This window comes from Rutidosis leptorrhynchoides, chromosome 4 (assembly GCF_046630445.1).
Source record: "Rutidosis leptorrhynchoides isolate AG116_Rl617_1_P2 chromosome 4, CSIRO_AGI_Rlap_v1, whole genome shotgun sequence".
NCBI lineage: Eukaryota > Viridiplantae > Streptophyta > Magnoliopsida > Asterales > Asteraceae > Rutidosis > Rutidosis leptorrhynchoides.
In genome coordinates this window covers 641752516-641765895 of record NC_092336.1, presented here as the reverse complement: position 1 = coordinate 641765895, position 13380 = coordinate 641752516, and the positions used below count along the sequence as shown (strand labels likewise).

At 36.1% G+C, this 13380-nt stretch overlaps 2 protein-coding genes across 5 annotated transcripts; one reads left to right on the top strand and one right to left on the bottom strand.

Moving 5' to 3' along the window:
* Positions 1 to 8511: 8511 nt before the first annotated feature.
* LOC139904341 (uncharacterized protein At4g29660-like) lies at positions 8512 to 9911 on the top strand. 4 transcript variants are annotated; one of them, XM_071886278.1, is made up of 4 exons: positions 8590 to 8636; positions 8972 to 9022; positions 9111 to 9431; positions 9582 to 9911. In XM_071886278.1, exons 3-4 carry the CDS (start codon positions 9249 to 9251, stop codon positions 9690 to 9692), a joined length of 294 nt encoding a protein of 97 aa, XP_071742379.1. In that variant the 5' UTR covers positions 8590 to 8636; positions 8972 to 9022; positions 9111 to 9248; the 3' UTR covers positions 9693 to 9911. The 4 variants fall into 4 exon arrangements, with proteins under 4 accessions (XP_071742378.1, XP_071742377.1, XP_071742381.1 ...); XM_071886277.1 differs by lacking the exon at positions 8972 to 9022 and having other exon boundaries at positions 8512 to 8636; positions 9226 to 9431; XM_071886276.1 differs by lacking the exon at positions 8972 to 9022 and having other exon boundaries at positions 8524 to 8636.
* A 1332-nt stretch (positions 9912 to 11243) lies between these two features.
* Positions 11244 to 12297, bottom strand: LOC139904340 (cytidine deaminase 1-like). The gene has a single exon (XM_071886275.1). The coding sequence runs from the start codon at positions 12263 to 12265 to the stop codon at positions 11351 to 11353; it is 915 nt and encodes a 304-aa protein (XP_071742376.1). The 5' UTR covers positions 12266 to 12297; the 3' UTR covers positions 11244 to 11350.
* Between the last annotated feature and the right edge of the window lie 1083 nt (positions 12298 to 13380).

Below are 13380 nucleotides of genomic sequence, written 5' to 3'. Positions count from 1 at the left end.
TAAACTAAAATGTGCATCATTACCTCTAGACGATAAATATACTATTGAATTAGCTAATGGTAAACTGATAAAAGCCGATAAAATTTGCCATGGTTGCGAAATGAATCTCGCTGGTGAAACCTTCAAAATCGATTTGATACCCGTAGAATTAGGAAGTTTTGACGTAATCGTTGGCATGGACTGGATGTCCAAAACAAGAGCGGAAGTTGTTTGCGCTGAGAAAGCAATTCGCATCCCTCGTAAGGATGAAACGTCATTAATGATTTATGGGGAGAAGAGCAACTCAAAGCTGAACTTTATCAGCTGTATGAAGGCCCAGAAACTTATAAGAAAAGGTTGTTATGCTATTTTGGCACATGTAAAGAAGATCGATACTGAAGAAAGAAGCATTAATGACATGCCGGTTGTAAGAGAATATCCCGGAGTATTTCCAGAAGAATTACCGGGGCTACCTCCACACAGATGTGTAGAATTCCAGATTGATCTCATACCAGGAGCTGCACCTGTAGCCCGATCTCCATATAGACTTGCACCTTCAGAAATGCAAGAATTACAAGACCAGTTGCAAGAATTATCGGACCGTGGATTTATTCGTCCTAGTTTTTCACCTTGGGGTGCTCCTATTCTGTTCGTCAAGAAGAAGGATGGATCTATGAGAATGTGCATAGATTACCGAGAATTAAACAAATTAACGATCAAGAATCGGTACCCATTACCGAGGATTGATGATTTGTTTGATCAATTGCAAGGATCAAGTGTTTATTCCAAGATTGATCTACGCTCCGGATATCATCAGCTGAGAGTGAAGGAAGAAGATGTTCCTAAAACCGCGTTCAGAACCCGTTACGGTCACTATGAATTTCTAGTCATGCCTTTTGGATTGACTAATGCTCCAGCAGTATTCATGGATCTAATGAATCGCATCTGTAGACCGTATTTAGACAAATTTGTCATTGTTTTTATCGACGACATATTGATTTACTCGAAGAACAAGGAAGAACATGAGCAACACTTAAGACTGGTACTAGAGATACTCAAGAAAGAAGAATTGTACGCAAAATTTTCGAAGTGTGATTTCTGGTTACAAGAAGTACAATTTTTGGGACATGTTGTCAGTAAACATGGAATTAAAGTTGACCCTGCCAAGATCGAAGCCATTAGTAAATGGGAAACACCGAAGACTCCAACACAAATCCGCCAATTCTTAGGTCTTGCTGGTTACTACCGAAGATTCATTCAAGATTTCTCTAGAATCGCCAAACCCTTAACTTCATTGACTCAAAAGGGAAAGAAGTATGATTGGTCCACGGAACAGGAATCCTCATTCCAGTTGTTAAAGAAGAAGTTAACGTCTGCACCCATTTTGTCATTACCAGAAGGAAATGATGATTTCGTGATCTATTGTGACGCTTCGCGCCAAGGTTTAGGATGTGTATTAATGCAACGCACAAAAGTTATCGCATATGCCTCACGACAACTAAAAATTCATGAAAAGAACTATACAACACACGATTTGGAACTTGGAGCTGTAGTTTTTGCACTCAAAATATGGAGACACTATCTATATGGCACCAAGTGTACAGTGTACACTGACCATAAGAGTCTTCAGCATATTTTTGATCAAAAACAACTCAATATGAGACAACGTCGATGGGTAGAGTTGTTAAACGATTACGATTGTGAAATCCGTTACCACCCTGGAAAGGCTAATGTTGTAGCTGATGCCCTAAGTCGAAAAGAAAGAGTAAAACCTCTTAGGGTCCGAGCTTTGAATATTACAATTCGTACCGATCTCACAAAGCAAATTCAAACAGCACAGTTAGAAGCTTTAAAAGAAGAAAATGAAAAAGGCGAAATGAGCAGAGGGTTAGAAAAACAGCTTGAGGTAAAAGCCGATGGAACCCTGTATTTTGCTGATAGGATATGGGTACCAAAATATGGTAATCTAAGGCAACTAGTACTAGATGAAGCACACAAAACGAGGTACTCAATTCACCCAGGAAACGGGAAAATGTACCACGATCTCAAGAAGTTTTATTGGTGGCCTAATATGAAGACAGAAATTGCTACTTATGTAAGCAAATGTTTGACGTGTGCAAAGGTCAAAGCTGAGCACCAAAAGCCGTCAGGATTACTGCAACAACCCGAAATTCCGCAGTGGAAATGGGAAAGAATAACTATGGATTTCATTACGAAATTGCCAAGGACTGCAAGTAGTCATGATACTATTTGGGTGATAGTTGATCGTCTAACTAAATCAGCTCACTTTCTACCAATAAAGGAGACAGACAGTATGGAGAAATTAGCACGCCTATATTTGAAGGAAGTAGTTTCCAGGCATGGTGTACCCATCTCTATCATATCTGATCGCGACACCCGATTCACATCACGTTTCTGGCAGTCATTACAAAAAGCATTGGGAACTCGATTAGATATGAGCACCGCTTATCACCCACAGACAGATGGTCAAAGTGAAAGAACAATACAAACATTGGAAGACATGTTACGGGCATGCGTGATTGACTTTGGAACCAGTTGGGATCGACACTTACCGTTGGCAGAATTTTCATACAATAACAGCTATCATACGAGCATCAACGCAGCGCCATTTGAAGCACTTTACGGTAGAAAGTGCAGATCTCCTATATGTTGGAGTGAAGTAGGAGAAAGACAACTTACTGGACCAGAAATTATTCACGAAACCACCGAAAAGATCATTCAAATACAACAGCGATTGAAAACGGCCATGAGTCGCCAAAAGAGTTATGCTGATGTAAGAAGAAAACCGCTAGAATTTCAAGTGGGCGACAAAGTCATGTTGAAAGTGTCACCCTGGAAAGGCGTTGTACGATTCGGTAAACGAGGAAAGCTAAGTCCTAGGTACGTAGGACCCTTTGAAATCACCGAAAGAATTGGAACAGTTGCTTATCGATTAAAGCTACCGCAAGAACTTAGTAGTGTTCACAACACATTTCACGTGTCAAATTTGAAGAAATGTTTAGCTGAAGAGGATGTCGTAATTCCTCTTGACGAAATACGAATCAATGATAAACTCCATTTTATCGAAGAACCTGTTGAAATCATGGACCGTGAGGTCAAACAATTAAAACAAAGCAAAATACCGATAGTTAGGGTTCGTTGGAATGCAAGACGAGGACCCGAGTTTACTTGGGAATGTGAAGATCAGATGAAGCAAAAGTATCCACATTTGTTCACTGATATCGCTCATGAAACAGGTACTACTCAAAATTTCGGGACGAAATTTTCTTTAAGGGGGAGGTACTGTGATGACCCGAAAATTTTTGACTTATTTAAACCAATTCTCTATACGATTTATTATTTTAACACGCTAAACAAAGTCTGTTAGATTGAATCTCAAAATTTTAGAACTGTTTCATATATACAATTACCTTTGATTACTCTCGACGATTCATGAACAATTATATGTATGTATATATATATGTACAAGTAAAAACGACTTTCCTACAGTAAAACCCTATTTGCTACAGTAAAACACTATTTGCTACAGTAAAACACTATTTGCTACAGTGAACCGTATTTTGCTACAGTGCTACAGTGAAAACGACTTTGCTACAGTGATTTGCTACAGTAAACACTATTTGCTACAGTAGAATCAGTAAACACTATTTGCTACAGTAACACACTATTTGTTGCTGTAAAACACTATGAGCCTAGGTCTGCTGGTTCTGAGAGATCACAAGCTGGTACTGATTCTACTGATATTGATCAGCAACCTTCTGTTGCTGCTCACTCATTTGAACCAGCTGATGATCAAGATGCTGTGTGTTCTACAACCAGCTATTTGATGAACCAGCATCCGATTGAGCAGATTATTTGCTACAGTAAAACACTATTTGCTACAGTACACTATTTGATGTCGACGAACTACCAAACAAAAACAGAAAAGGCGGCCATGCGATCGCATGGCAAAAACACTGAAAACTCATGCGATCGCATGAGCTACAGTAAATGGAAAAGTAATATAAATACGCCTGTTTTGCTCGACGAATTATCACATATTTTTTCTTCAGTAATAAAAATTTATATTTAAATTATAATTATAATTTTAAATTTAAGTTTAATAATAATAAAGTATATTCGAGGGTGTTTTAATTCGGGTTTTAAACCACTTTAAGCTAAGGAAATATTGGGTATTGTTCGGGGTATTGTTCTTGAATCCAAGGCCAACCATACAGTCGTCTACCATCATTACGTCTACGCAATTTGCCTACAATATTGAGTCTCAATATTGAACTGTGAGTTTATAGTCTCCCTTTTTAAATACTTTAAATATTTTTGGGCTGAGAATATATGCAATTTATTTTAAACGCGATAAGACACAAGTACATACTAAATTCTACACTGAGTTAAACCGAAAATTCCTTAGCTTTGGTAACTAGTAGCTGCCAGTACATAGGATATGGACTGGTGGGCGCGAATAATTGTATATGGATCCATAGGGCTTGACATCCCCGTCCGAGCTAGAGCACTAGCCTTTTAACGGACGTATGTTATTTGAGTTTAAGACACGTTGGTTTACGTGTATTAAAACGAATGGGGTAATTATCACTATAGCGTTAAGTTTAGTTACCAGGGTGCTCTGTTACGTAGAATCTATTGATAAACTTTTGATGAAATCTTGTGGTCTATCTTTATATATGTTTATGACTCGAGCAATTAAACCTATAACTCACCAACATTCGTGTTGACTTTTTAGCATGTTTTATTCTCAGGTCCTTAGAATGCTTCCGCTGTGATGTGCTTGTTGCCTGCATGGAGTCTCTCATGCTTTGTACAAAGTTTATTGCATTCAAAATAAAACTGCGTTGTGTAATAAATAATTGGACTGTGATGTCAACCTGTAAATTAAAGACTTATGTATTTCGGGGTTTTGCTTATACCTAAGCACTCGCCCACATGTTTATAACTTTCTATGTTTAGAAAGTTACTTATTTTAATGAATGCAATATTTTATCAAAACGTATCATATAGAGGTCAAAACCTCACTGTGGAATCAATGATTAACGTGCCGCGTCAATAGCGATTTTGACGGGTCGTTACAAAATAAATATGTGATACAAACATATTTTACTACGTGTAATAACTTACTTTAATAACACCTATCATATTATCTTTATGATATTAAATGAACCCTATAAATTTTATTAATTAATATATATAAAAGTATATTTTATTATATAAATTTAATATAAAATTTTATTTATTAATAAATAAATTATATTATTTACTCTAATAAATCTTTTAAAAATATTTAAAAATATAAAACGACGATATTTAAACTATATATTAATCATGTATAGATTTTTGGAAATTATTTTGAGTCAAATTTACTTTTGTTGACTTTTGCATATTAGTCTCGAGCATTAGGATTGTGGTACACTATGACTTGACCTAATTTGTTAGACAAATATTGACCAACACATAAATATATATAATTAATTTAGGTTCGTGAATCCGAGGCCAACCTTGCACTTGTTCAATGACGTTATATGTATTTTTACTACGAAATACAGTATGGTGAGTTTCATTTACCCTTTTTACTCATTACATTTTTGGGCTGAGAATACATGCAAATGCTTTATTAACTGTTTTACAATATTTATATGCGTGAGTTTCATTTGCCTTTTTTCCCCTTTATATTTTTGGGACTGAGAATACATGCGCTTTTATAAATGTTTGACGAAATAGACACAGGTAATTGAAACTACATTCTATGGTTGAATTATCGAAATCGAATATGCCCCTTTTTATTAAAGTCTGGTAATCTAAGAATTAGGGAACAGACACCCTAATTGACGCGAATCCTAAAGATAGATCTATTGGGCCTAACAAACCCCATCCAAAGTACCGGATGCTTTAGTACTTCGAAATTTATATCATGTCCGAAGGAGGATTCCGGAATGATAGGGGATATTCTTATATGTATCTAGTTAATGTCGGTTACCAGGTGTTCACCATATGAATGATTATTTTTGTCTCTATGCATGGGACGTATATTTATGAGAACTGGAAATGAAATTCTTGTGGTCTATTAAAATGAAGGAAATAAATGATTATGATAAACTAATGAACTCACCAACCTTTTGGTTGACACTTTAAAGCATGTTTATTCTCAGGTGTTAAAGAAATCTTCCGTTGTGCATTTGCTCATTTTAAAGATATTACTTGGAGTCTTTCATAGCATATTTCGAAGAACGTTGCATTCGAGTCATTGAGTTCATCAAAGATTATTATTAAATCAATTTATAGTTGGATAGTAGATATTATGAAATGGTATGCATGCCTGTCAATTTTCGATGTAAAGAAAGTTTGTCTTTTAAAAACGAATGCAATGTTTGTAAATTGTATCATATAGAGGTCAAATACCTCGCAATGTAATCAACTATTGTGAATCGTTTATAATGTATATGAACGGGTCCTTTCATATAATTCCTGATTCTGATGCCCATGCGATCGCATGAGTTTTATGCCTATTTGCCATGCGATCGCATGGCCGTCAGATCCAGCTCACATATTTTTTTGTTTTCTTGTTTTTCGACATAATTAAATATAATATATATAATATATATAATTTAAATAATTAATTATATATTATATTAAATTCATGTGCATAGTTGACTTGTAATTTTCGTTCCGAAGACTCGCACGTTGTCACTCGACTTATGTCCCGGTTCCGGTTTCTCGAACGCATTTTCGTACGCTTATAAAACTCGCAATTTACGTTTTGTGACTCGTACCTTTGTCAAAATATAGTCTTAAATTATCAATAAACTATATCATTTAAAGTGTATCTTAAACTTTCGAGTGTTTTGGTCATTTACTTCTATAAATCATTGTCTCGCTATTTGTTAATATATATATAATAACAAATCATTTTATGACCAAGTTAATATATATTTTCAACATTCATAAACACGTTTTAAATATACGTCGCAAGTTATTCATACAATTAATATTCCAACTTATCATATATATTCAAATAAATATTTAAACCAATAAGTTTAATGTATGGTATTAAACAATTAATACATTGTTACGTTTTCAAGTTATAATATATATATGTATCTATATACATATAATTGTTCGCGAATCGTCGAGAACAACCGAAAGGTATTTGAATAGTTCAAAAATTTTGAGATTTAGTTTTACAGACTTTGCTTATCGTGTCAGAAATGTTAATCATACAAAGATTAAGTTTAAATTTGGTCAGAAATTTCCGGGTCATCACAAGATGCAAAGATTGCATCTCAAAACAAAAACATAAACGTGAAGCTTAAGAGATAGTAAGATAAGAGGCTGGGAAGGAGATCCAAGTGAGCCAATCTAGCTTCCTACCTCTCGACCTAATATTGATCCCCTCGAAAGATTTGACTTGAAGCTCATTTAACGCCACCGGGGTATTCCAACTTTTGCCTCGGAACACCATGTTGTTGCGGTTATTCCAAATGAGATACGCACAAATCCAAACAAGAGCTTGCCACAATTTCTTACCAAAACCCGACATAGAACTTGAGCTGATACCGTTGAAGAGGTCAGAAAGAGTAAAGTTTGAAAGATTACCCATATTCCACCAATTCAAAACCCGATCCCACACGTCCGAGGCATGCTTACAATGAAATAGGGAGTGTTCCACGGATTCTAAGTTATCATCACAAAGTGGGCAACGGACACTATGAAGATCTATACCCCTTTTATCGAGCTCGAGGCGAACCGGTAGTCTTTTTCCTTAGGCCTGCCAAACAATGATCTCGATTTTTTTAGGGGCTAGCGAATTACGAAGTGTACCTTGATTTGAGATGCTGTTGAAGAGGAGACTTGAATCGATCACCGAGGCTAAGCTTTTGACACTAAATACATCGTTAGGAGCATATAAACAACCCCATGAATCCTGCTGGCTACGATCACGAATAAAGGCAACAAGTAGAACATTAAAGCTTTCAAATTCGCCTAGAGCACGACCTGTGGGAGGTCTTCTCCAATGCCAGACACCTGCATCACTAATGGAGATCTCGGGCCTCTGCTCCAGCCGATTTAATCTAGGAAAAAGAAGACAAAGTTTGTTATCGCAAATACTTCATTTTTAAGCAAATTTTATTATCATAATTATAACTATTTTATTATTATTATTATTATTATTCATATACAGGTCCTCTTTACGAGAAATATTACATTACATATTTATGCGAAATACATGTCTCAATAAAATGTTGTAATGTAGGCTTTTATGACAAAGAAAATAATAATTGTAATAAAATTGGAAGAGAATGATAGGACAATAAATGTAGTTCATTTATCCTGACTAAATTAAGTACATCAATATGTTTATAAAAACAACGAGAAGTTTCTTAGTCGGAATCCGTGATTTAACGGGTCATTTCAGTAAATATTTTTCAAACTTTAAATTTATTTAATATTTTCTTAACTTCATTTAATAAACTTTTTACTCGTACTTAATAAACTTTTTAAATTCATATAATATACAAGTAGTAAGGGGAAAAAAAAAAAAAAAACTGAACAAAAGTTGAGAAATTGACGATCTCCAATCTCCTCAAACCGCCGATAAGAGTCGCCTGTTTCTTTCAGTCTGTCCGGCGGTATGTCTTTCATTGTTGCTCGTAATTAATAATTGAAATATCTCTTAGATTCTGATATATTTTTTTTTTTTTTTTTTCATTTAAGTTATTATTAGGGAAAAACATACTCCGTAGTAGGTTTTAACAGAAAGAAACCACATATGGTGAAATCTATTAGTTTGATGCGCTATCATTCATTTAGCTGATTTCATATAACGTTCATGATATTAATTCAGCTCCAACTTACCCATTCTACCGAGATGCTTGTTAACATATATATGCCTATTTGAATCTATGCACACCAAGTGTTTGTAGAAATGCTCAACTAAGTCAAAAAGCCTTACTTCATCTGACAGATGCACCACAGCTCCATTTTTTCAAGTTGTGATATTCAAAAGTTTGGCTATGTATGTATGCATATTGCTATCTTCAGTTCTTATCTTCCATGATTTTGCTATGTTAACTTAATTGATTTCCATGTTTTTTTGGATAAAGGGGATGAATCTCCAGCAAACTATTTGTTTCAATGTTGTGTGGCCGTATTAAGCTGCGCAGTATTTCTATATGTAAGATCGTATAGCATTTTACCTTTGTAGCCACTGCAAATCAGGTGAATTTTAAACAAGTTTGGGAATGGCAACATATTTGTGGAGAAAATATGCTGATTACTTGCATACTAAATGGGAGAAAGAAGTACTTTGGACCATGGTTGATCCATATAAGCGCCCAAAATCGTTTACTCCTCTTGTTACAATCTATGTATGTGCCTTCTATACTGGTGTCATTGGAGCAGCAATCACCGAGCAACTCTACAAGGTAATCTTTGAGCTTGTTTAAATTTTCTTTTTGAAGATTAGTTACAATTATAAACAACACGCGCACATCCAAACAGTCTTTTATAAAAACATGTATTTCAAATGATAAATTGTGTCTGAAGTCTGATTGTTCGATATTAACAACGTCTAGGAAAGATATTGGGAGGATCACCCTGGCGAGGCGGTGCCAATAATGAGACCCAAATTTTATGGCGGTCCTTGGAAGATATACAAGGGAACTGTACTTCCACCCAACAAGTGAAAATCAGAAAATAACGAAAGCTCATGTGATGGAAGAGAAACATTATAGATTGTAGGAGTTCCTTACATATACAATGATCTTGGCATGTCTGAGTATCTATCTAACATAATTTGTACGAACAATCAGTAACTACATTGCGTTATTTCCTTTGTATTCTTAAATAATTAACCTACGATGCATGTTTACTCCTAAATGGTTCTTAAGAATATAATCATCATAGGTTTGAAAGCTCCTTTTGTTTTGAGATTCTTTCAGGAGCTATTTCATCCCAAATATTGTTTATGATCATTAGATTTCTTGCTAGATCAGGAAAGATAATGATGAAACAATGTCGCTAGAATTTTTAAAAGATTAATTAATTTAGGTGGAGGAGGTGGCTTTTTGGAGAGCTGCAAGGGCATCCCCGGTCAACTTTCGTACCCAATTGGTTAACTTTTCTACTTCAGGATCACCACCAACCATTTCCTTAAAACAATCGTTGCAGGTGTCTACATTGGTGGCGACTGCACTAACATCAAAATTAGCCTTCATGAGGTTTTCGCTTTTAAGACTATCAAGAGTCTTTTTTATATCATCAATGGCGGCACCAAAGACTTCATCACACTCAGAAACACACTCGTGTGCCCTTGGTGATGACCCAGGGCCATTCATTCGCTTCTTCAATAATGCATTGAACTCCGTTATCTGTTTCTCAACGACTTGCATTTGTGTTGCTACCACTTTAGCCACTTCAGCCTGGCTTCCACCCTTTGCATTATCTATGGCTCCTGCAGGCAACGAGGATTTCGCATCACCTTTCGACACCTTCTTGTCATCCTTGGTCTTCTTGTCATCTTTGGTCTTCTTGTCATCTTTGGCCTTTTTGTCATCTTTGGCGGTCTTGTCATCTTTGGCCTTCTTATCGTCTTTGCTCTTTTTGTCATCTTTGGCCTTCTTATCGTCTTTGCTCTTTTTGTCATCTTTGGCTTTCTTGTCATCTTTGGCCTTCTTGTCATCTTTGATCTTTTTGTCATCTTTGGTGCCCGATTTTGTGGGGCCGGTGTCTTTGGTGGGGAGGGTTGCAGAAGGAGAATCCTTGCATGTTACGAAAATGATATGAGCAGAAATTAAGATAAGAATTAAGATTTGTTTTGTTAGAGCCATCGTCCCTATTTTAGATACAAATGGGCATAAGCAAATAAGAATGGTGGAGGGTGGTCTTATGGCATTAAGGATTGGTATTGCTTAAACGTAGCTAATCCTTTCTTAAAATAGAAAGTTATGGTTACCATATAATGAACATTGTTAAAAAAAAATTCCAAATATCAGGTAGACAATGTTGGTTCTTGTAGTTGCTATCGGGTGTGCGTAAATAAGTTCAAACTCATGTCCTGATCAAATGAATCATATATGTTCGATTAACCAACTAAAGTGTTTACAGCATCTTAGATAAAAACATCTAAAGTCAACAACAAAATGCAGTTGGATTACATCTAGTAGCTATAATGTTAACTCACTAAAGTTGTTATTTGTGTAAGGAAATCAAAAATTCATCAAATATTAATCGTTTTATTTTAATCTGCCCGATAGATAAGCAATCGCTTACATACGCAGGGTTCCATATTAATCAACACTTCGATTAATTACCACAATCAATAATGTTTGATCAATCAATCAAATTACACACAGTGGACAACTCTCAGCTCACATTTAGGTGAAATGTGCTTTAACATTAACCTAGCAGTATCCTCTTGCCTCACCATCCCTCCTTCCTTCTCCACCAGAACTGCCGCCACAATCCGCTCATACCCAATGCCTCCGGCTACCATATACGCCACCAGTGCTGCCTGTACCGGCATCATACTCGGATTATATGCAGCAGACTCCATATAAGATCCCTTATACGCATTCCCATGACAATCCATCAATGACACCCCAGACGGACACCCACTGTACGGCGCGTGAGACTCACACGCGGCCTCTAAAGCTAAACCCTCCAAATTCCCATCATTCTTTTTCACCAATTCCGAATACCCATTTGACAGATTCGATAGATTTCCATTCTGGGTGATAAAGTTACAATCTTTATCGAAACACAATTTGTTGTCATGTTTTTCAAGAATTAGTGGCATTTCTTGATCCAGCAGATCAAAGGGACCAAATGGGTCTGGTAGAATCGATGAAATAGGTCTGTAAACAGGGTTTTCTATGGGTTGATCAGTGATTACGATCTGGGTATTTGAGACGTCCCGGAGTTCTTGGAGAAATTGACGGCAATGGCCGCAAGGGGCGGCAGAAACGGCAATATATAGAAGTTTTGGACCGCCGCTGTGTGCTGCGAGGTTAGTGATCAGAAACTGTTCAGCATGAATGGAATGATTGAGGGGTAAACCGGGAAATTCAATATTACCGCCCAAAAAAATCCGTCCATCGGAGGATAAACCGACGGCGCCCACGTGGAAGTTGGAGATTGGTGGACGAGCAAGATCTTGGGCTGATTTAACAAGTGATGGAAGGAGTTGAGGGACAGTGAGACCTTTTGATTTGGCTAATGATTCGGCATCTGAAGCAGAGATCACGTATTTGTTTGACATTTTTGTTTTCAATGAATGAATAAAAAAATTATGGTGTGTTCAAGAATGAGGGATCACACTTCAGAGAGATGGGAGGGGGAATTGAAGAGAAGATGGGAACTCTATATATAGGAATTGAGATTAATATTTAATTTGATCTGATAAAAAAAAAAAATACTAAGAAATCAATTATGTTCTTTGAAGATGAACTATGTTTTGTTCACATTTGTAATTATTAATTTTAAAGGAGTTAATTAGACTAATAGTTCCTCTAGTTTACCTAAAATTATATCGATGGTTATTTTCTTTTTAAAATTATACCACTAGTCCATGTGATTTTTAAAATACACAACGGTGATCTAAAACAAGAATCGGCCAATAACCTAGTGGTGAATGACTTACTCTCCCTTAGGGGAGGTGAGGGTTCGATTCCCACTAGGTGAGTATTTTCCAAATAATTGGATCAAAAACCATTCTTACCGGGCCCAAATGATCTCTTGGTCCCACGCATGCGAAGATTGAAACAATGACAATGCAGGTTCGTTTATCGGGCCTGGTATGCTGTGGGGAAATGAGTGATGGTGTTTTCGCCAGGCTCCAGTGGGCTACCGGGGACTGCTGGATGGGTTGACAAAGTCAACACAGGGCTAACATGTCCCTGCCGATACACATGTTTTTGAAACAACGGTGATCTAAAACCTAATTTCAATTAATTAATTAACGAAACAAGTTAACTGACATTAAGTTTAGACCATCAATATAAAAACATCTAGATAACAATAGTTTATAATAAAATAACGTACAATAAATTTTCAATTCAAAAGGAACATGACCAAATAGGTGTCGATAAAGCTCCTTCAAGAAATCTTTTTTATCTTCATCTTCATCTCCACTTTCATCAATTCATAAGCCCTAAACTTTTTATCCACCCAAAAAACATAAAACCTAAACATTACTAGAGATCATTGATATCACGCTACTTACACATATTTTTACTCGCGATTTTGGTGTTTAATGATGAGTTTTGGAGATGGATTGAAGACTTTAGCTCGTGGTTATGCTTAAAATTGTGTCTTGAGTTCAAGAAGTTTTTATGTTATTACTTTGGATGAAATTTGAAGGCTTTAGAGTTTATA

What these genes read in the sequence shown, in the direction of transcription:
- LOC139904340 (XM_071886275.1), bottom strand. Translation starts at nt 12,265, where the DNA reads ATGTCAAACAAATACGTGATCTCTGCTTCAGATGCCGAATCATTAGCC.
- LOC139904341 (XM_071886277.1), top strand. Translation starts at nt 9,249, where the DNA reads ATGGCAACATATTTGTGGAGAAAATATGCTGATTACTTGCATACTAAA. An exon ending in TCACCGAGCAACTCTACAAG is followed by an intron (nt 9,432 to 9,581) that starts GTAATCTTTGAG and finishes AACAACGTCTAG; the next exon opens with GAAAGATATTGGGAGGATCA.